At 53.2% G+C, this 20,183-nt stretch overlaps 1 protein-coding gene across 5 annotated transcripts in view; it reads left to right on the top strand.

Annotated features, from left to right (window-relative positions):
- The first annotated feature begins 1,547 nt into the window (after positions 1-1,547).
- Lmo1 (LIM domain only 1) overlaps positions 1,548-20,183 on the top strand; it is a 42,041-nt gene continuing 23,405 nt past the window's right edge. The window contains exons 1-3 of one of the 5 annotated variants that reach the window (XM_045144795.1): positions 1,548-1,624; positions 3,379-3,475; positions 6,076-6,381. In XM_045144795.1, the coding sequence (XP_045000730.1) occupies positions 6,357-6,381 (25 nt within the window). In that variant the 5' untranslated portion in view covers positions 1,548-1,624; positions 3,379-3,475; positions 6,076-6,356. Of the gene's footprint in view, positions 1,625-3,378; positions 3,476-5,739; positions 6,382-6,866; positions 6,984-20,183 lie in introns of those variants that run through there. The other 4 variants (XM_045144796.1, XM_012950622.2, XM_004650889.2 and 1 more) reach the window with 4 other exon arrangements.

The raw sequence follows: 20,183 nt of genomic DNA, 5'->3' as shown, positions 1-20,183 counted from the left end.
ATCACAATGGTTTTTTTGATAAGTGAGGCCTTGGAGATGTAGCATAAGGGTGACTAACTGTGCCTCCCCTACCAATTAAATTTTTTAAGCCACCACTGAAGGAGTGAATATTAGTTTCCTGATTTATAAAGCCAAATGGATTAAGCTCCTTCATTGCCCGAGGAAACAAAAAGGAAATCTTCAATACCTCTGTGCACATTGAGAACAGGGACAATGCTGGTCTTTAGAAAGCAGAAACCTAATTTGGGGGAATCAATTACCCTCTGTGTCCCAGCCTCTGTGGGCTCTCTCTCTCTCTCTCTCTCTCTCCCCCTGGCTCCCTCAATAGAGATTTCCTGGGAGGTAAAATGTGGAGTTCATCCACCGTGTGAGCGCACCCTCTCCACAGCCTTAAGGGGAACAGCGAAGGCGGAGTGGGTGGAATACCTCCCGGGTGTCAGTCAGGGTGCCAGACATAGGTGGGAGTTAGGGAGGGTTTCAGATGAAAGTGGAGAGTGGGTCAATATTGGGGGAGAGCGGTCGAGAGAGCCAAGGAGGAAGGATGGGACGAGGGAGCAGGTGGCTGGGGCGGTGATGGGTACTGTGGTCCAGCCTGGCTCCAGCCTCCGCCACCCGCTCCCCATCCGCCCAGCCGCCTCCTCCTTTGTGGTCCGTACTTTCCTGGAACGCAGCACAAAACGACTGGGTAATAATGCAGAGGAAGGAGACGGAGGGCCTGCCACAGCGAGAAGGGAGTCACATTCACAAAGTCCCCAGCCTCGGGCCTACAGTCCCAGGCCCGGAGCCACCCACACCCAGCTGGAGTCACACCCTCCACTCCACGCCAGAACAGTGTGGACACTCGCGTCCACGTTCGCATCCGTGCATGGCTCCCCTTCCCTCCGGTCGGAAGCGCTCACAGTAGCCCACCACCCCACCCAGCCCTCACTTTGGCATGCACACACACACACACACACACACACACACGCACGCACGCACACACACACACGCAGAGTCCCACACACGCACACACTCTGGCTGTGCTTTTGTGTTTTGTCAGAATTAATGAGAAAAGTTCCCGTGCCCTGCGGGTAATTAGTGTCCTTGGAGTTAAATAAGCTAATGGCGGGCACCTCTGGCCCAAGCAATTATGTTTGTGTATTGAATAATTGATTCAAAGGGGGGAAGGGCCGCTAATCAGATCTGAGCATAATGAATTGATTTAATTAACAGGGGAATCTGAGGGGCCCTGGGAAACGCAAGCTGTACTCTTGCAGAGGCGAGCTCGTCCGATTGGGGTGGGGGGAGAGAGAGAGAGAGAGAGAGAGAGAGAGGGAGAGGGAGGGAGAGCGAGAGCGCGCGGCTGCATCCATCCCGGGCTCCGGCCGGCCGCGCCAAGGCTCCGGCGTCCAGCGCCCGGGTCCACCGCCCCGTGCCGGCTCCGCAGCGGCGCCGCGCCCTCGCTCCTCCCGCGCTCCCTGCCCCGCGGGGCTGCTGCGCTCCGGGCGCCGCTCCGTCCGCCCCGGGTCTGCGGCCTCGGCTCGAGCGCCCGGGCCCCACGCGCGGCCGGCCCGAGCGGCGCAGACGGGCGGCGCCGGGAGTTCGAGCCGCCGCCGGGGGACCATGGTGTTGGACCAGGAGGACGGTAGGTGCCCGCAGGGCGCGTGGGCACAGGACCACGGCGGCAGTGCTCCCTCCCCCCGCTCCCAGACCCCTCTGTCCTGGCTTCTGGAGGCCGGCTGGCTTCCCACAAGCTCAGTGTGTGTCCCGGGTGGTGGTGGTAGTGGAGTACCGGGGGTGCCAGGCTCCGTGCCAGGCGTTCCTCACCGGGATCAGGAAGTCTTATCTTCCACCCAGAGCCCGCCAGGCTCGGGCCTTGGAACTTTCTCCCCAGCAGCACTCATTGCCTGGCCGGGCATCCCGAGCGCCTAGTTGGCCGGCGCCGCGCGCTCTTCCCCGTTCCACCCACTGCCAGCCCGCCTCCGCGGGTTTTCACGTTCTCCTGCACCTTACTGCGGAACGGAACCCCCCCCCTCCCCGGCAGGGCGATTCCTGGAGAACTGGGAGGTGAGGGTGCAATCTAACCAGCATGGTACTTGGATCGTAAACCACCCACCCCCCCCCCCCCCCCCCCCCCGGCGGAGGTGGGGTCTGGGAGTTCACAGCTGAAGGGTGGGTGATGTTGCCTCCGCCCCACTGGGGCTGGGGAAGTTGCACGTTCTTCTTTCATCCAGTCTGCTTTGGGAGGTATTCCGCTGGCTGGGGTAGGTGGGCAGACCACAAAGTTTAAAATACCAGGTTCAACCAGAGGCCATTTGCCCTTGACGCTGATGAAGTTTAAATCCTAAAAGTCTGTTTGTTGCTAGATCCCTGGTGGTAAATCAACATGAGAGAATATTTTTTTTTTCTTTTTGGAGGGTTTGGGGTGGGCAGTTATTACTGCCGCCCAGGCTGGCCTCGAACCCACTATTCTAGGCTGGTCTCAATCATATTCTTAAATTGCAGCTGGACCTTACAAAATCTGGGTCCACCCTAGGGTCCAACTAACATCCTTTCCAATGCAAGTGTCTAGGAAGAGTCATCTCTTGACCTGTGCACCATCCCTACGAGGTGGGACAGTCCACTAGTGTCCCGAGTATGAAGAAGTGGGGCAGAAGGCTCATAAGTTTAGGGTCAAGACGCAGTTGCTCGTCATCTGGGTAAAGGTCTGATTGCCTTTCTGGCTGGATCAGTCCCTTATCCCACGTTATCCTCCCACCACCGCGTTGATCAATTGTTCTGGTTAGCTAGGACTATGGTTTTAGCAATAAAGTCCTGCAGCAAAGGGAACCCCTTAGTCCCAGGACAAGCCTATGCCCACTGAGGCCTCATGTATGGGGATGGATTGGCATTCATCAAGGGGCAGGGTAGACTTGTGCAGACTTGGCTTAGGCCTGTCCAAGGCCTGACAATTTGTGACTCTGGTTTCCGAGAAGCCCTGCCTGGGCCCTCTAGAAATCCAAGGAGGGAGTTTGCAGACTGTGCACTTCTCTACCTTAGCTGATTGCAAATTCCTACGCAGCAGCAGCTGGCTGCTTTTGTGCCCATGGGGGGCAGGGCAGGCCACCTGAACTTGGCCAGCAGGCATCCCAATGGCACTGTAAAGACGATAGTTTCACTCTAGCCTGTAAATTGCCCTGGACATAGGGCAGGGGCTCTTGTCACTTCCAATGGCCCCAAGTGTCACCTGTGAGGCCAATCTGTGACCTCATCTTGGAGACAGTTGCACTGTGTTGCTGTGTTGAGGGCAGGGCCCACAGGCTGGGGGGCATTAGATGGCCTCTACTGAAGGGTTCTGGAATATCTAGTCGGCCTGGGCCCTCAGGCGCCAAGTCTGACTATCCCCCACCCCCAATGCAGGAACCCAGTCTAAGGACCTTTCTGCCCCACACAAGGACAGACTGCTGGGACCTGCTTGGAAATTTATAAGGCAGCCAGTAGCACCCCTGTTTGCGAGGTAAGTCTGGGGACTGATCAACTGGCTTTCCTTTACAGTCCCCAGAGGCATGTCAAGGACACTTGAGAGCACTCTTGGCACCTTGAAGTGAGAGTGCTTGCTCATCACCTGTGGAATGTGTTGAGTAAGAACGGCTGCTTCCAGCCCGGAGGGATCTGAAGATTCCACTCAGTGGTTATGGGCATGTCTCTGGACCTGGAGGCTGCCTGAAAGCATGTGGGGGCGGATGGGATTTACCTGTCAGAGTCGCAAAGGAGAAGGACATCTTATGAGCCAGATTTCTGCTTGGTTCCTTCCTAGCTGGGGGCTGAAGTCATCCCAGACCCTCTGAGATGCTGGGCAGCTCTGTGACCCAGCTATGAAGGCCCCCCCCCAGATGGTCTTGGAAGTGCCATGGTCACAGCCAGGTTGCAGAAAGAGCCATCTGTAGGCATAAGGAGCCCTCACACGTAATGCCAACACCCCACCCCACTGCTGACATGCCCTACTGCTTCTGCAGCCTATTCCTTAATGCTCCAGACTTGGAGCACAGGAATAGGACAGAAAGGCCTAGACAGAACATGCTGGCAAGAAAGTGCGAATGTGGCCCCAGCCAGTTGAGTCTTGATGTGTGGGTCATGATCAGGTCTCTAAAGTGAGAAGAATCTACCCTTGGAGATCAGGAGTTAAGGCTGTTGCCCTTAAGGAATGTATGCCTCCAGGTAGCTTAGAGGTTTTCTGCCCTTTCCAGGCCCAAGCTTGCTACACTCATTGACTGGCCCCCAGCACAGATTGGGTGGGGGGTGGGGTGGCGCTGCACCAGATGTGCTGAGGCGGTGGGGCTAAAGCCTTCCTTGGACCTCGAGGGCACAGCTCTGGCTGTAGTGGCAGGGGAGAGATCAAGCTTGCAGTCCTTAGGGACGGCGAGTCTGGGCAAAATGATATATTTAACATCAAATATACTCAAGGACTATTAGGATTAAGTATTCAAGATGAAGGGGAAAGCGAAACCCTCTGAGCTGCGGATGAGATGAGGCATCTCATTAAAGCAGCTGTACGCACTTCGGTTTCCTCAAAGCCTGGCTTCCCTGTGTAGGAGAGAGGAAGATGGGCTAAAGTCCCCCCTTCTCCACCTCTGTCAAGCGTGGGGGCCTCCCAGGAGGCGAGGGGCAAGAACTAGCCTACTGGTCTGTACCAGACAACTCCCCACAGTGTCCAGGTCCCTTTTCCAGGCTTACCTCTTCTGATCCTCTCAGCAACCTAGTGACAGCCTCTCAGCAACCTTAGTGACAGAAGAGAGGTCACCTAGTTTGCATGTAGGGAAACTGAGTCACACACCCATGGAGAGAGAAAGAGAAAAAAAACAAAAACTCCCAAGCCAGGCCTGCCATTTGTTAACTGCTTGCAAAAGGATAGATTCCCATCCAGTGGCCTCCAGGAGACGTGGCCTTTCACTCTGCCTCGTTCTTGTCCTCACAAGTGACCGACAGGGCCCAGCTTCAAATACATCACTCCTGAACCCGCCTTGTGCTGGAAGAAAATGATTATCTTCACTCCATCCCATAGCTCTATAATATCTAGGGGGCAACATCCTTGGGGTTTTAAAGTAGGTAGTCTTGCTGGAGTTGGCAGTTTGAGCACCAGCCCAGGGCTTTTGGGGGAGGGTTAGGGTGAGGAGCAGAGATGGGCACTTCGTCCTGTTGTGCCTTGTGAGTTACAGAGCAACAATTGTCAGCTCCGTCACCATATCTCTGGGGCTTTAGAAAAAGTGTTCGGCACATAGTACATGCTCAATAAATATTTGAGAAGGGGAAAGGCCTTCAAGCAGCTATGCTTGCCCAGAGAGAAGCTGAGACGTATTTCCCTTCTTCATGGAACCAAGATGCTCTGGGGGTGGGTGGGCTGCTGGGGTCAAGGGCAACTCAGTAGGACTCACGGCAGGATGTTTTGTGCCCTACAATGGGTTAACTTGGCCAAACAACCGGGGAATTCACCACAAAACCCCAGGCGGAGCTGGTAGAGAGAAGTTGAGATTCGAGAAATACCGCTTTTGCGAGGAAGCAGAAATAGGGGCAAGAGGGTCTGAGAGTAACAGACCAGGGTCAGGTCGTCCATCAATGTGACATGGGAAACCTGGACTCTGGGAGCCAGGCAGAGCCACGCGCTGAGCTGAGCACTAGAGGCCTCCAGGTGGCGCTGCAGAGCCAGGCAGCCGCGCGACTCCACTCCCCATTAACCCGGGAGGGAGGGAGCGAGAGAGGAAGGGAGGAGGGGGGCCTCGGGAAATGTGTGCATTTATTCAGTAGCAGGAGTGCAAACCTCATACATTGAGGGAGAAAGGCAGCGGGAGACGGCCGCCGAGATTCCCCCCATCTCTTTGAATATAATTTTAGATTGAGATTCAGATTAAATCCGAGGGGGAAAACACTTTATGAGGCTGAAAGCTGTGTCGTTGCCAGAGCCAGGGTTATGAGCTATCAAATGCAATTACATTAAGACAGATTATACTGGGCAAATTGAGCCATTTAGAAGGTGAGAATCAAAGAAACGGCTCTGATCCTCTGTTCCTCCTTCCCTCTCTCTCTCTCTCTCTCTCTCTCCTCTCTCTCCCTAAATTGCAGTTCGTAGTTCCTTGCAATTCTGAGGCACAAAAGTAGGTGAGACCGCTTTTGTATCTGCGAAGTGCTTCACTCCTGAATGTAATTCTAGCTGAGTGCAATCTAGGCTAAGAGCCGGACAAACGGGTAATTAGAGCCCGCTCGCTGCCGGACCAGGACCGGCCGCCCCGCCGAAGCGCACCCGGAGTCGGCGCCCTTTTCTCCCCCAACCCCATCCCCGGACTCCCGGCCCAAGCCGAGCCGAGCCGAGCTGCGGCTGGACACGGAGCGGCGGAGCGGCCGAGATGATGGTACTGGACAAGGAGGACGGTAGGTGGCGGGCCGGGGTGTCGTCCCTCCCCCGTACCCCCTCCCCCCAACGCCCTCGCGCCCCCCCCCCCCCCCGATCGCACGCACTGGGACGCGGGGCTGTGCGTGCCGCGGGCTTGGCTGCTGGAGGTGGGGGACTCGCGGTGGGGTGTTGAACGAGCACCCCCTCTTTCCCTCCCCTCCCCCGGGGCCGCGCTGCTCCCGGGGCCCCGGCCAGCCGGTCGTGTGATGGGTGGGTGGATGGATGGGTGGATGGATGCGCCTCGGGGCCGCGTGGAGGCTCCGGCTGCCCCTCCGATCCCCGCGCCGTGACGCTTTGGCGTGGAGCGTTTGGTCTCTGCGGCTGCTCCCCTCGCCGCAGCCATCGCCCCCCCCCCCCACACCGCTCCCCTCCCGCCTCCACCAGCGCCCCGTAACCCGAGAGGCGCTGAGCGCTGAGCAAATCAGAGGCTTGGGGCACAAAAATAAGACTAGAAAGCTTCGGGGAGAGTGAGAGCGCGGGAGGAGGACAGCGTGGAAAGCTGAGATGCTCGGCCCGCAAGGGGAAAGGCCAGCTGGGCCCTTCCTTCGGGACACAGCAGCCCGCTAGCGAGCGTGACTCGGTGAGAGAGACAGAGATATAGAGAGGGGGGCTTCCTGTGCTGGACCGCTATCTCCCAGAGCTTGGAAGGGGTTGTTTGGCCCACAGTAAGAAAGTGTCCCGCCATGAGCCAGTAACACTCCAGAGGGAGGTTTCTGAGGGTGGCCTGGATCCACAGCCCCGGTGCCTCCTGGAGGACAGCAGGGCTGAAAGGTCACGTGGCTGCAGGAAGCCACTATTAGGTGGCCCCAAAGACCCCCCCCCCCTCTAGTGCCTTGCAGTATGTGTTCTAGACCAGACAGCAGGGGATTCCCAGCTTTCTTAGAACTATAACGCAGTGCACAGTGGGTGCCTTATGATTCTAGATAGGCCCATACATGGTCCTAGGAATAACTGGCAGTGTGTATGTGTGTGTGTGGGGGTCGTTTCTGTAGGTAAGGCTTGTGTGGTTTGTGGGCCCTACAGGGAGAACTGGGTGAGATTGTTGGCCACCATGTTGCTGCTATCATCTGCCTTAGGTGCTGAGGGGAAATGTTAGGCGTCCCTGGGAGCAATCAGATACTCCTAGGAGGGACTGGTGGCTGTCCTCTGCTGCTTGTGTGGCTTCTGCCCGCTGGAGAGTAATTGCCCCGGTCACTGGTGAAAACTGCAAGTGACTTGTTCAAGGTCATACAGAACGTTCATTTAGCTGCCGCCCCGGATTATCTATATTGTCTTTTGGTATTGAACATTAGCACCAAGAGGGCCTTTGACGCATCTGGCTTGGGTGTCCTATGCCTGGGAGACCTGGGCCTGAAAGTCACTGAAGACTGCCTCTTGGCATGAGTGAAAGAAGACAGGAAGGAAGGGGACTAGATGTTTCTGAGCTGGTAGTGTAGCATCGTCTTTAGTACTGTCTCCTTTGCTCACGGACTGTCCCCGGGAGCGCCAAGGGGGCCCTTGGGGGAGCAGGCTGGCGAAGTTCTGTGCTGAAGGCCAAGGGACAGGCCTGAGGTCAGGTGGGCAGGAAGGGAAGATGTCTGGACCTGGCCACATCCACCAGTAATGCCCTGTCTTGTGTTACCTCAGACCAGCCATGGCCATCTCTAGAGGGCTCTTTGCCTCTTGGTCAAAACGAAGCCCTTGGAGAGGCCTATGCAGAGAGCCCCTTCCTAGGACTAGAGGTGACGTTCTTGCCTGCTATGTCTGAGGCTCTGGGCTTGATTCCCAGCACCTCTACTAAGAAAGGAGGGAGAAAAGAAAAAGGTGGTGTGTGTACGGACGGTCGCTGCGGGATGCATGTTGGACTTCAGGATGTATCTTTAAGCAAGGTTATTTGGCATGCTTGGCTCCCAAGGCCTTAGCCAAAAATCCCAGGAAACCTGAGTTTTGTGCATGGGCTACCTCAGGCCAAAGAGATTGGTCTCATGCTAGTAAGATGGCACCCTTACCTCCATCTAGGGTCTAGACAGGTACCCCAGAGTGGCTCAGGCTCAGGGGTAATGCTAAAGCAAACGAGGGTCTGGAGCCACCAAACTGCTGTGCACCTGGCCATCCTTGGCATGATTCCCTCAGACCTGCCTGAGCTTCTGAAGGGAGCTCAGTGCCCCCCCCCAGCCCCCACTAGTGCAGTCTAAACAATATGGTGCCCACTACCACGGGCACGTCTAAACCCGAGAGTCTATAAGAATATAAGGAAGGCAGGTGGCTGAGGTCCTGAGGTAGCATCTTCATTGTGGGACGGGAAAAGACTCCGGATCTACTCACCTGCTGCTTCTCCACACCAACTGCCTAACTTCTTGCACACCTGTGCCCTCCCGGCAGGTGGCTAACTGAGCTGGGGGCAGCCTTGGTACCCTAGGTCTCAGGGAGGTGTTCCCAGCGCTGCACACAGCACCCTTTGTCTAGTGGCAGCAGGACCCCAGGGCTCCTGTTAGCCACCCCCAATGTCTTTTCTGCGCCTGGCAGTGTCCTGTCAGGAGAGGCTGGGGCTCCTCTGGTTGAAGTCAGCTCTGCCAGCTGCCGAGGACCAAAGCTTTCGCTCTGCTGGGCTACAGGGCTTTCATGTTGCACTTCTGAAAGATAATAAAATATCAATCGTTTTGCCGTAGCAACGGGTTTAAGAGACTTTCTGAAGTATTGAATCGTCAGAAAAAAAAATTTTTTTTTTTGCTTTTAAGCACAGTACATTATTAATAAAGTAATCCATTAGGTCGAGCAGTGAAGGGTCACCACAGAGACAGAAAGATCTGTTTTGCAAATGGTTAAACTTCAGGTTTTAAGATTAATTGCTTTCATTTGGACGCTTGCTCTTGGCCTAGCCACTTCCACTTTACTGGAACTCGGGGTCCAGGCTTTCTAAACACGCTAGCTGCCTGGTCTCCCTGTCAGCCAAAGGGAGCTGAGCTCCAACTTTTCTGGAGACGGCTGGCCCTTTCCCCTGGTACCTGCAAGCTTGGGTTGGGACCAGGCTCTGGGCGTGAGGGAGGGAGGTGGTACTTGAAGTCTCAGGGGAGCAAAGGAAACTCCTGCCCTGAATCCTGCAAGTTAAATTTGAACCTCTGCTGCTGGAGAGGAGGCCCTTGAGCAGGGTTAGACGGAAGAGGGCTTTGGGTTGTAGAGGCCTGGGCAGAGGAGGATGGTGACAAGCACACAGGTCCTGGGTACGTGCATGTTCTCACATGCATCCTGGAGCAGGGCAGCTCTGGGTCAAAACCACTTCTGCACAGGCCCAGCATGATGGCTGGGGGTGACCACAGGAAGTAGAAAGGCGCATTGTGGACCTAAATACCAGACATGATTCCCAGAGCATTTTTAATAAGTAAAAATAAATAAATAAACAAATAAATAAATAACAATGTTTAAGGAGGGTGGAGCTGCCTTGCAGAGGACCAGACAGTGGAGTCTTCAATTGTTAATGACTGCTAGGAATGGGCAGCTGACTCGGTTCATCTGAGAGGCAGGCCCTGGGCTGTGCTGGGGCCCTGACCAGCTCTTGCTTGGCTGCGGGCTGCTGTCCTGTCATGCTTTAGGATGTAGAGGGTCCTATGGGCTTCTCCTGGCAGTGTGGCCTGGGCCTCCCTGGGCCCTGCAGATGGAGTCAGGGAGAGCTCTAGTACTTTTCTCTGCCGGAGACTATACTCTGTCAGCAGAAAGTGAGTGCTACTGCCTTCTGAGGGCTAGCAAAGGCCTCACCAGGCTGGCAGGGTAGGGGCCAGACCTGGCACTTACCCAGTGCCTAGTAGGGGGTCGTCTTTGCCTGCATCTGTGGTAACCAGCCCCTGAAGCAGCACCTCACTGGGAGGGAGGAGGAATTGCAGATCTCAAGCTTGCAAAGCACTCCCCCTTCCCGTCCGAATTCAGCCAGGCAGAGAGTCGGTAAAGATGGGGTGTCCCCCCCCCGTCCTGGAACCTCGGGGAAAGAGGCAGGTGCTTTGCTCGGTTCCCCGCTCTTCCATTCATTTGCCCACACAGAGGACTACGGGAGGGGAAACGGGACAGAGAATCAACATAAATTGGTCTGTCGTCCAGAATCCATGTCTTGCTAATGTACCCAGATTAACTCAACTGTAAATTGTCTCCTTGGATGGCGGTGTCTTGCTAAAAGTTTCCCATATGATTCATGATTTGGATTGCTTTTAACGGCTATTGGCTAAGCAAGCCAGTGACTGTACAAGGTGATGCAATTGGCATTAGTGAGGGGAGGCACGGGAGCGTGTAATGCAGTCAATACTGCATTAACTACTGATGCCCAATTACAGGGAGCCTTTCAGGAGCATTAAGACTGGGGGAAGCTGAGATCACTGGCCACTGCTCGCCTAAAAGCTTCACCCTTTGCGTGCCGGGGCTCAGCACCAGTGTGGCCACCCGCTTGGCCTCTGGGGCTGTGGGAATTGCCTTTCTCTCTTTGAATGTGTCCCACAAAGATTTTTTTTTTTTTTTTTGTAGCACATGGAAATTCTCCTAGAGCCAAGGCCTGCCATGAGACCCTCCTGATGATAGATTCATTCCCCTCTTCCCTGTCCCTCAGTCAGGCCAAGTGACAGTCTGGTCCCAACCTTCTTCCTTTTAAGGAATCTCTCAGCAGGTCCCATTTGTGAATGGAACCTGGACGTGGCTTACTTTGGTCTCTCACCCCTGGGACAGATGGATGGCTGCCAGGGAGCGCTGGTAGCTGACTCTTTGTGGTCCTGCGTGAAGGAGATGTGAGGCTCAGCCGCAGCCCAGCTGGGCTGCCAGCTTAAGGCTGAGTTGGGAGGCAGCTGTGGCTGAGTGGGTTGGGCCATCTTGCAACAGAAGACAGAGCTGTGGTGGTGTATCTAGGGGAAGCGGAGTCCTCCCCCGCCCCACGTGACCGGAGCCATGTTGAGGTTCTGGGCAGATGCAGACCCAGAGAGTTAGAGACTTCCCTCCAGAGCTGGGCCCCACACATGGAAAAGCTCCCCCCATGCAGCAAGGGAGGCCATGGCTGTTGCTTGGATCCACCTCTAAGCTCTGATTGGGATACTACGCAGACTGAGTTCGGGCAGATAGTAGAGACGAGGGCATGGGTGCCTCGGTGCACCAGGTATCGCTGGACCTACCGTGACATTTGCCATCATGCAGGAACAGCCTGCACCAGTGCTCCATGTATTCGCCCAACATTAAGGATGCCTCGCCTCTATGCCTTCTCTTCTCCTCAATGGGAATAGCCACACCTAACCTGATGGTCCTCTGGAATGAATGAGACACTGTCTGTGCACATGCTTGATAAGCATGAAGCCTCATAGCTATGGGAGACAACACCGTTCCCTGGTGCTTAGTTTCAGGAGGATCTGAAACAGTCCTGGACCCAGTCCAGTGGCCTGGTCACTGATGATCACTGGTCTTTACTCTGCCTCCTCTGGATGGTCAACATGGCTGTGGATCATTGCTGCCCAGGAGGTGAACTGACTTTCCCCTCCACACTTGTTCAGAATCCCCAAGGCAGGTGACTTCACGAGGAAGGCCACTAGGATCACTCTTTCCAAGTCTCTACATGTATAAAATGGAGGGAGGGGGCTGAGACACCGAGAAGACAAGAGAGTTACCCAGGGCTATGCAGAAAGTTAGATCCAACGGCTTTAGTTTCCTGTGTTCCATGACTGGCTGCTATGCCCCCGGCCCTGGCCTCAGGGCATGATGAGGCTGGGCGCTACAAAACTGATAAGAGGGGATCGATCATCAGCTGGGCTGGGACAGCATGCCTGGGTGTCCCAGTCAGGGCTCCCAGCAGTCTGTCAACAGATCTGAGGCCTCCTGCAAGATGTTGGTGGGCATTATTTTGTTGAGGGCCTTTCAGACTGAAGAAGCCCCACTTGTGCATACAGCATGTGGCCCATCCCGCCTGCTGGAGCTGAATGGAGTTCAAGGACACTGAAGTTCGCAGGAGTCTTCCCAATCCCAGGCTTAGTGCCTCCCAGTGCTGGCATGTCATGGAATCAATGGGTATTGCTTGCAAGAGCTGAAATTTTTTAAAATTTATTTATTTTTTTGCCTCTCTTCCAACTCTGAGTTCAGTAACATCACATCGGCAGACATGGCAGGAATAATTGTACCAGAGGAAACTGGCCAACGCTGCAGATCGGGGCTCTTCTTTGGAGATGTGGTGGCTTAGGAGTTCTCAGCACACCTTTGGATGGGCCTTCATCAGGGACTTTTGACCTACCCCTTTCTGTCCTGGCACTGCCACCATCCTTCCTTCCCACTTACAATCTGCCTTCTGGTGCTCATGACAGCCAGGCGGAGCATGCCTCTGCTACTCTGGTAGTTGCCCTGCCCAGGAATGACTGCCACCCCGACGCCATGCTGAGCTACACCACACAGTTCCAAGGCATCCGCGCTGGCTCGTGTCCCATACAGTGACAATGCGTGCCTCTATCCATCCCTTTGGTCCTGTTGCCTGACGCATCGTCTCCAGTTGGCCATGCTCAGAGATACATTCACCTAGCAACAAACTTGTCTCTCACTGATTGGCTTGTGTTTATGCTCTGAGGCAGGATCCCACAGTGGCTGGTAAACCTGGAGACAGATTAAAAGCAGGTGGGAGATGCCGATGAGCGCTGGTTTGTCCTGGGCTCAAGAAGAAGGAACAGGAGGCTGGATTAAGTTTCCAGAAAATAGCTAGTATGAGGGGCTGGAGAGGTGGCTTAGCGGTTAAGCGCTTGCCTGTGAAGCCTAAGGACCCCAGTTCAAGGCTCGATTCCCCAGGACCCACTTTAGCCAGATGCACAAGGGGGCGCATGCGTCAGTAGTTTGTTTGCAGTGGCTGGAGGACCTGGCATGCTCTCTCTCTCTCTCTGTGCCTCTTTCTCTTTCTGTCACTCTCATCAAATAAATAAAAATAAAAAAATACCTACTATGAAGGCTTTATCACCACTTCCTACCTCCTGCCCTTTCTCCTGGAGGTCAACGGTGCTTTCCCAAGAGCCCTCTCTCTTCCTCAGTACAGTCCGCTAGCATAGGTAAACAACCCTGGGTTCTAGTCCCTGCTGGGAGCTGTGTGACTTCAGACAGCTGATCAGACCATCTCTAGAACATGACAGTGTCTTGTCATCTGCTGCCCAAGGACGCACATGGGGCACAGGGATGCTTCATGCCTGTGTGAGCTGACACCGCTCTTCTCACGGGAACAGGGTCATTTCCTTGCCTTCAGTGTCTCGGTCTTTAGGGTCATAAACACACAGAAACGTTTGTTTTGCCCAAAACGTGAGGGAGGCTTTGTGCTATGCACACTCTTCGGGTATTTCTGCATTACCTCCTCGCATTCGGAAGCTCAAGACAATAAGCATGTCTTTAGCTCGCAAACCTGTGGGTGGATGATTGAGGCTGGGCTTGGCTGGGCAGGTTTCCTGGGCTCAGCGGGCTCATTGGCACCTGGAGGATGGAGGACGGCTGCTCAACAGCTTGCAAGGTAACAAGACTGCGGCCCTTGTCATCCAGCTGGTGTATCTGTCATGGCAGAGATGGCTGTAGAGAGAATATAAACATACCAGGCTTCTTGAGGCCACCATTTTACATGGAGATATTGTCACTTCTGTCACATTCTTTCTGCCAAAATAAATCACAAGACCAACCTAGCTCAAGGAGTCGGGAAACTGATTCTATTCTGTTCTCTCTCTCTCTCTCTGATGTGGAGGCATGTGAAAGTCAGCCTTGAGTGTCGATCCTCCCCTTCCGCCTTCTCTGAGGCAGGATCTTTCATTGTTCACCACTGTGCTTGCTACGGTAGCGGGCCCAGGAGCTTCCTGGGGACTCTCCTGTCCTCTAACGCCTACCTTGAAGTGTGCTGGGATTATAGCTACTGCTGGAGTGCCCAGCTTTATGTGGGTTCTGGGCATATGAATTCAGCTGCTCACACTTTTGCTCCCAGTGCTGGACCATTTCTTTAGCCCCAGATTCAATTCTTGAGGGTAAGAAGTAACAACTTGTATTATGAAGGGTATGGATATTATTAATTTTTTTTTTTGAGGTAGAGTCTCGCTCTAGCCCAGGCTAGCCCAGAATTCAGTCTCAGTCTGGCCTCCAACTCACATTGATTCTTCTACCTCCCAAGTGCTGGGATTAAAGGCGTGTGCCACCACACCTAGCCTATCTTTTTATTTATTTATTTATTTTTGAAGCAGCATTTCATGGAGCCCAGGCTGGTCTCAAATTTGCTGTGTAGCTGAGGATGGCGTTAAACTTCTGTCCTCTTGCCTTCACCTTCCAAGTGCCAGGATTACAGGCAAGTGCAACCATGCCCAGTGTAGGTAGTGCCGGGCATTGAACCCAGGTCCTTGTGCATGCTAGTCAAGCACTCCACTGACTGAGCTACACTCCCAGAAGGGGCCATTTTTATAATCATCCCACCAAGTGTCTTCCCCGTGCAATCTCATTTAATACCCATAATAGTCTTAGGATGAAGCCGCTGTTCTTTTCATCATTTCACAGATGAGAAACCATAGTCAAAGCAGCTTCAGAACTTGGTCCCAGGAGCCGCAACTCTTTAGTGCCAGAGCCGGGCCATGAACCCAGGTTATCTGACCGTAGAGTTCTGAGCCCATTCTCTGCTCTGTGGGCTCCCTTTTCCAACTGCCAGTACTGGGGCTTAAGTGACACACCACCACCCCCCAACCGCCGCTGGGGATGGGAGGATGGCGCCTACATGAGGATGGTCTGGAATGGAAAGGAGCTTGCTGGGTAGAAAGTTTCTGAGGGTCCTGCCTATGGATCCCTGGTCCACCCCTCCAAAGGAAGCTTGAGGGTGGAGGCATAAGGGCCTGTCTCCCATTGCCTTTTCCAGCCTTGTGTCTCTGACCCACAAAACCACCAGACAATTTGGAAGGGGGTGAAGTCAGTGGTCAGCAGAGCTTCCTTAACCTGGTCATATATGCAGATGCTGGGGGAGAGACTCCAGTCATTGGTTGGCCCCTCACCTCAAAACAGGGCAGTAAGTGGGCTGGTGAGAGGCCTGTGTACATTCATAAGCCAGCTGATTGAAAAGCAATATTTCAGATAAATACAAGCCAGCGATCTATCAGTGGTTGTAATAAAACCCAGGCTTCAGGCTGTGATTTTATTTTGAAATAATAAGAATTGCTTGATTCTTTTTACTTGAGTTACCATGGTAATTCCGGCGTGGAGCAGTGTTATATTGATTTAGAAAGTGGACAGTAATATTTCTTTTGTGTTATTCTGTTTCTAGGCCTTGATTTCTAATTTCCACTTGGAGATTACTTTTATAAATTTCTTAAGTCCTTCCACTTTTTTTTCTCCCTCTCACAGTATAATTTTCCTCTCATATGCTGCGATGTTCTGAGCTTATTGGTTTGCTCTTATTTTAAATTAAACTTGCTGGTTTCAAATATTGAAATGACATCTTTGTCTGTGTCTGTACTTTGGTTTAGCAAAATATTACAGTCTGACGCTCTCTGCTTAATAATTTAAGGGAGGCATTCTGTCGGCCCTCACTGGGTGCTGATAACTTATGACTCAACCAACGCAGGCCTTAAACTCTTGACATTTTAATATTGTGTGGCGGGAGCAGCCGCCCCTCTGCTCTGAGTCTCTGTGGAGAGAAATCTGCATGGTACCCCAGAAGGGAGTTTTAATAATTCAACTTTGCTGGTTGGCTCTGTGACTTGCTAGAAAAGGGGAGGGAGACTACACTTTCCAGACAAGTGGAAGCCATGCTGGCCTGGGTTTCAGGGACCCACAGCTGGCATCCTGCTCTCTGCCAACTTCCCCAGTCCTGGAACTTTAAGAACCACCAACCGGGTGGGGGGGGGAGTGCTGAGGAGATGGCTCAGTGGGTAGAGTATTTGCCACACACGCACTGGGGCCTGAGTTTAGATTCCTGACACCCACACAAAAGCCAGGCAAGGACTAGGGAGGCTGGCTTAGTGGCGTAGAACACTTGCCGCCTAAGCATGAGAGCCCCTCGCTGAGTTTGACTCCCCAGGACCCATGTAAAAAGCTGGGCACAGTCATGCACATCTGTAACCCTCGTCACCAGGGGACGCAGACGGGAGAGTCGCTGCGGCTTGCTGGCTGACAGCAGCCCCACGTTGAGGAAGAAACAGTCTTCGGGAACTACGTGGATCTAAGTGAAGGACATCTGGCTTTGTCCTCTGGTCTCTGCACGCAGGCGCATGGGGTGCCTGCGTCTCCACACATTCATGCACGGTCTACATACGCCATCACATACACACTTGCGCACGCACACACACACACACAATGCCAGGCATGGTGGCGTGCACCTGTAATCCCAGTTCTGGTGAGGCACACTGGGTCTCCCCGAGGCTCACTGGCCGGGTAGAGAGCACGAACTTCAGGGAGCCGAGCTTTCCCACAGAATAAGATGGAGCGTGGTTGATGTCCACTTCTGACCCCCACAAGCCTGTGCGCACATGTGCACGCCCCACCCATACCCCCTCCACGTGTATACCCACATAATTCGAACACGCCTATACACGTGCATGCACACATGCACGCACAAACCGACCACCATCCCTGATGATAGATGGGCAGTGCTGCCTGTTGGTACCAGAGAATGTTTGAAGTTTCTGAATCTCATTGTTTTAATCTGTTAAAAAAAAGAAAAGAAAAGAAAAGAAAGGAGAAGAAAAGAAAAGAAAGAAGAAAAAAGAAAAAAGTGGCCCTCACACAAGTTTTAAATTAGAAAGACTGGGTTCACCTCCACCCTCCTCACGACCTTGGTTAAGTGGCCTGTGCTTGTGAAGGAAGTGGCGTGGATCGGTTGCTGCTCCATAACAGGGAGCCTCGGAACTTAGCAGCTTAATGCAACACACTTCTGTCATCTCATGTCTCGTGACAGGAGCCGCAGGGCCTCTCAGAGACATAACCAAGGTGTTGGCTGTGCCTTCACTCTGCTCAGGTTCATCTGAGGGAAGGGCCCTTTCCAGACCCCGTGGGCCAACTATCAGGATTCAGTTCCTCACAGGCAGCTGCACTGAAGGCCTCGGTTCCTCGCTGGCTGCTGCCTGTGGGCTGCCCTCCATGCCATTCCGTGTGGGCCTCCCCACCATGCCAGCCTGCTTCCCGAAAGCAGAGACCGATCACACGAAGGGCGTCACAGTCACACCACCTAGTCACAGGTGTGATGTTAAATCACCGTTGCTGTTTTATTGCTTGAAATCCAGTGGGTAGGTCCAGACCAAACTCAAAGAAGGGTAGAAGATCTCATAAAGCCATGGATATCAGAATTTGGGTCATTTTAGCAACTGACCTGACATGAGTTCTATCTCAGGCCCCAGGTGTCTAACAGGCCAGCTGTCCCCAGAGAACATAGTTGCCTGCTATGTCCCCATTCCAGGGAGGTTCATCTGGAGGGCCACAGATGTCTCAGTCTTTTGTTGTTTTTTTTTTTTTTTTTTTTTTTTTTTGAGGTAGGGTCTCACTCTAGCCCAGGCTGATCTGGAATTCACTCTGTAGTCTCAGGGTGGTCTCAAACTCACGGAGATCCTCCATCCTCTGCCTCCCGAGTACTAGGATTAAAGGCATGTGCCACTATGCCTGACTCAAGGTCTTTGTTTTCTAATACAGTGTCTCCTGTAGCCCAGGCTGGCCTTGAAATTGCTATGCAGCTGAGACTGGCCTTGAACTCCTGATCCTCCTGCCTCCACCTCCCGAGTACTGGGATTACAGGTGCGTGCCACCATCCAGCTTCTCAAAGAGGTTAATTCACCTTCATAACTTCATTTTTTGCACATGTATGGTGTGCAAGTTTGTGTGTACACAGATATGCACATACATGTGCATGTGGATGCCAGAAGTAGACATCAGATGTCTTCCTCAATAATCATTTTATACCTTTTTTTTGGAAACAGGGTCTCCTTTTTTCTAATTCCTTTATTTATTAAAATCAAGCTTTACAATTTTGGTTTTTAAAAAACTTTTTCTTGATAACACACATACACAATTTACTCTGATCATGATCGTCTCTCATCTCTCTCTTTTTGCCCCACTTCTAAATTCCCCCTGCTGAATTCCTTCTTCTTTCCAACTAGTCTCTTTTCTATTTTGATGTCATCATGGTTTTTTTTTTTTTTGCCTTCATATTATGCGGGTCTTGTGTAAGTAGTGAAACCATTATGAGGTCATGAATGCAATGGCCACTTTGATTCTGAGAGACATTTCAAAGCTCTCCTCATCCTTTGGTTCTTACATTTTTTCTGCCACCTCTTCAGTCATGGTCCCTGAGCCTCGAGGCTGTGACAGAGATACCTCAGTGCTGTTCATTCCACTGTTACTTCTCAGCACTTTGTGACTTTTGAGTCTCCTCAGTAGCCACCTCCACGTGCAAAGAGAAGCTTTAACCGAAAGGCAGAGCAACATCAATATACGGGAATGGAAATAAATATTTAGAGGGAAATTTGGTGAATAATATATCTCCATTTAGCCAAACAACAGTAGTCGTTTCCCCTCATGGCTTATGACCAAACAGCCATAGGCTTTTGACTAGGTTTTCAGGACCAGTCATGAGTTCTCTTCCATGGAACGGGCCTCAAGTCCAATGAGGGAGTGTATTTCCCACGTAACAGACATGCCACTGTTGTGCCAGTTGGCACATTTGGCCTGTCTGGCCAGCTGTTGTAGCTTGCAGGATCTGGTGGTGGTTAAGCCCGTTGTTGACTGCTGTCCCCCAGCAGGCTGCACAGATCTTTCTAGCTATGGCCCTTAGTCCACAGGAACGAGGCTCTCGTCTCAGCTCCAGCTTGATTGCTCAGCGTCCTGTAGCCAAAGTGAGTGCAGTCTCCAGCAAGCGGGTCTCTCAGGAGCTCGTGCTACACCCCGAGCTCGGGGCTAGAAGAGCTTGTTCACTCAGGGCTCTTTCTCTCGGCGGCGACCAGACCCTCCGAGGACCTGGGCTTCATTTCTTCCCGTGTCAGCCAACCTCCAGCTGTCGGCTATGGCCCGGCCTCCTCCTTGGAGGGTGCTGCATGCCTGTGGGGCAGCCTGGACAAAGTGTCTTTATAGTTCCCTACAAGGAGCAGGGCTCCTGTGGGCTGAGGCACTATGGGAGTGCCTGGGGCGCATGGGGCTGAGAGCCAGAACATCCTGGCATCCCCATCCTGGCTCTCCTGCTGCCTCACAGTGTGCCCTTGGGCAGGCTCTGTCCCCATCTACATTGTTCCGCAGCCTTGTGATGTTGTACAGGAGCCATGATGTTGGGAATGGAGCCATCAGAGAGGAGTCCCATAAATGTTTCTTTCTCTTCCTTTGGTCTCCTGAGGCCAGGAGACAGAGTTTGCAGGAGACATTTTGTGGGCCCCAGCTCTTGATCTTGTCACATCTGAATCCAGATGAAGCCCACTGGCCCCTGCTGTTCCCAGGGAGACTCTCAACTAGGAGGCAGAAGGAATTATTGGGAACAGGCCCAAAGCTTTGAAGCCAGGAATAGCGGTCATTGCTTGGGAGTGAGGAGACAATGGTAACTTTCCTCCTCCTCTGAGCAAGGGGAAGCTGAGGCTGGGCTGATTCCAGCTCAGCTGAGTGTCTTTGAGGTGTTTTCTGAGTACAGTGGCCCAACAGATTCTGCGCCAGTCAAGCCTGGCTGGAGCCTCGGGACTCCTCCCATAGTTTCTTTTGTCTCTTTGCCTGTCAATTGGAGGTCTCCACTTCCAGGCAGCTGTGTCCCCCCTCCCAAGTTATAAGCCATTTCCCATCTGTGAGGCCTCTTCTTGGCAGGGGCCAGGGCCCTGGGGAACAGCGGGCAGGGGGC

This window comes from Jaculus jaculus, chromosome 3 (assembly GCF_020740685.1).
Source record: "Jaculus jaculus isolate mJacJac1 chromosome 3, mJacJac1.mat.Y.cur, whole genome shotgun sequence".
NCBI lineage: Eukaryota > Metazoa > Chordata > Mammalia > Rodentia > Dipodidae > Jaculus > Jaculus jaculus.
The sequence above is the reverse complement of the archived record's forward strand: the minus strand, read 5'-3'. Positions and strand labels throughout refer to the sequence as shown.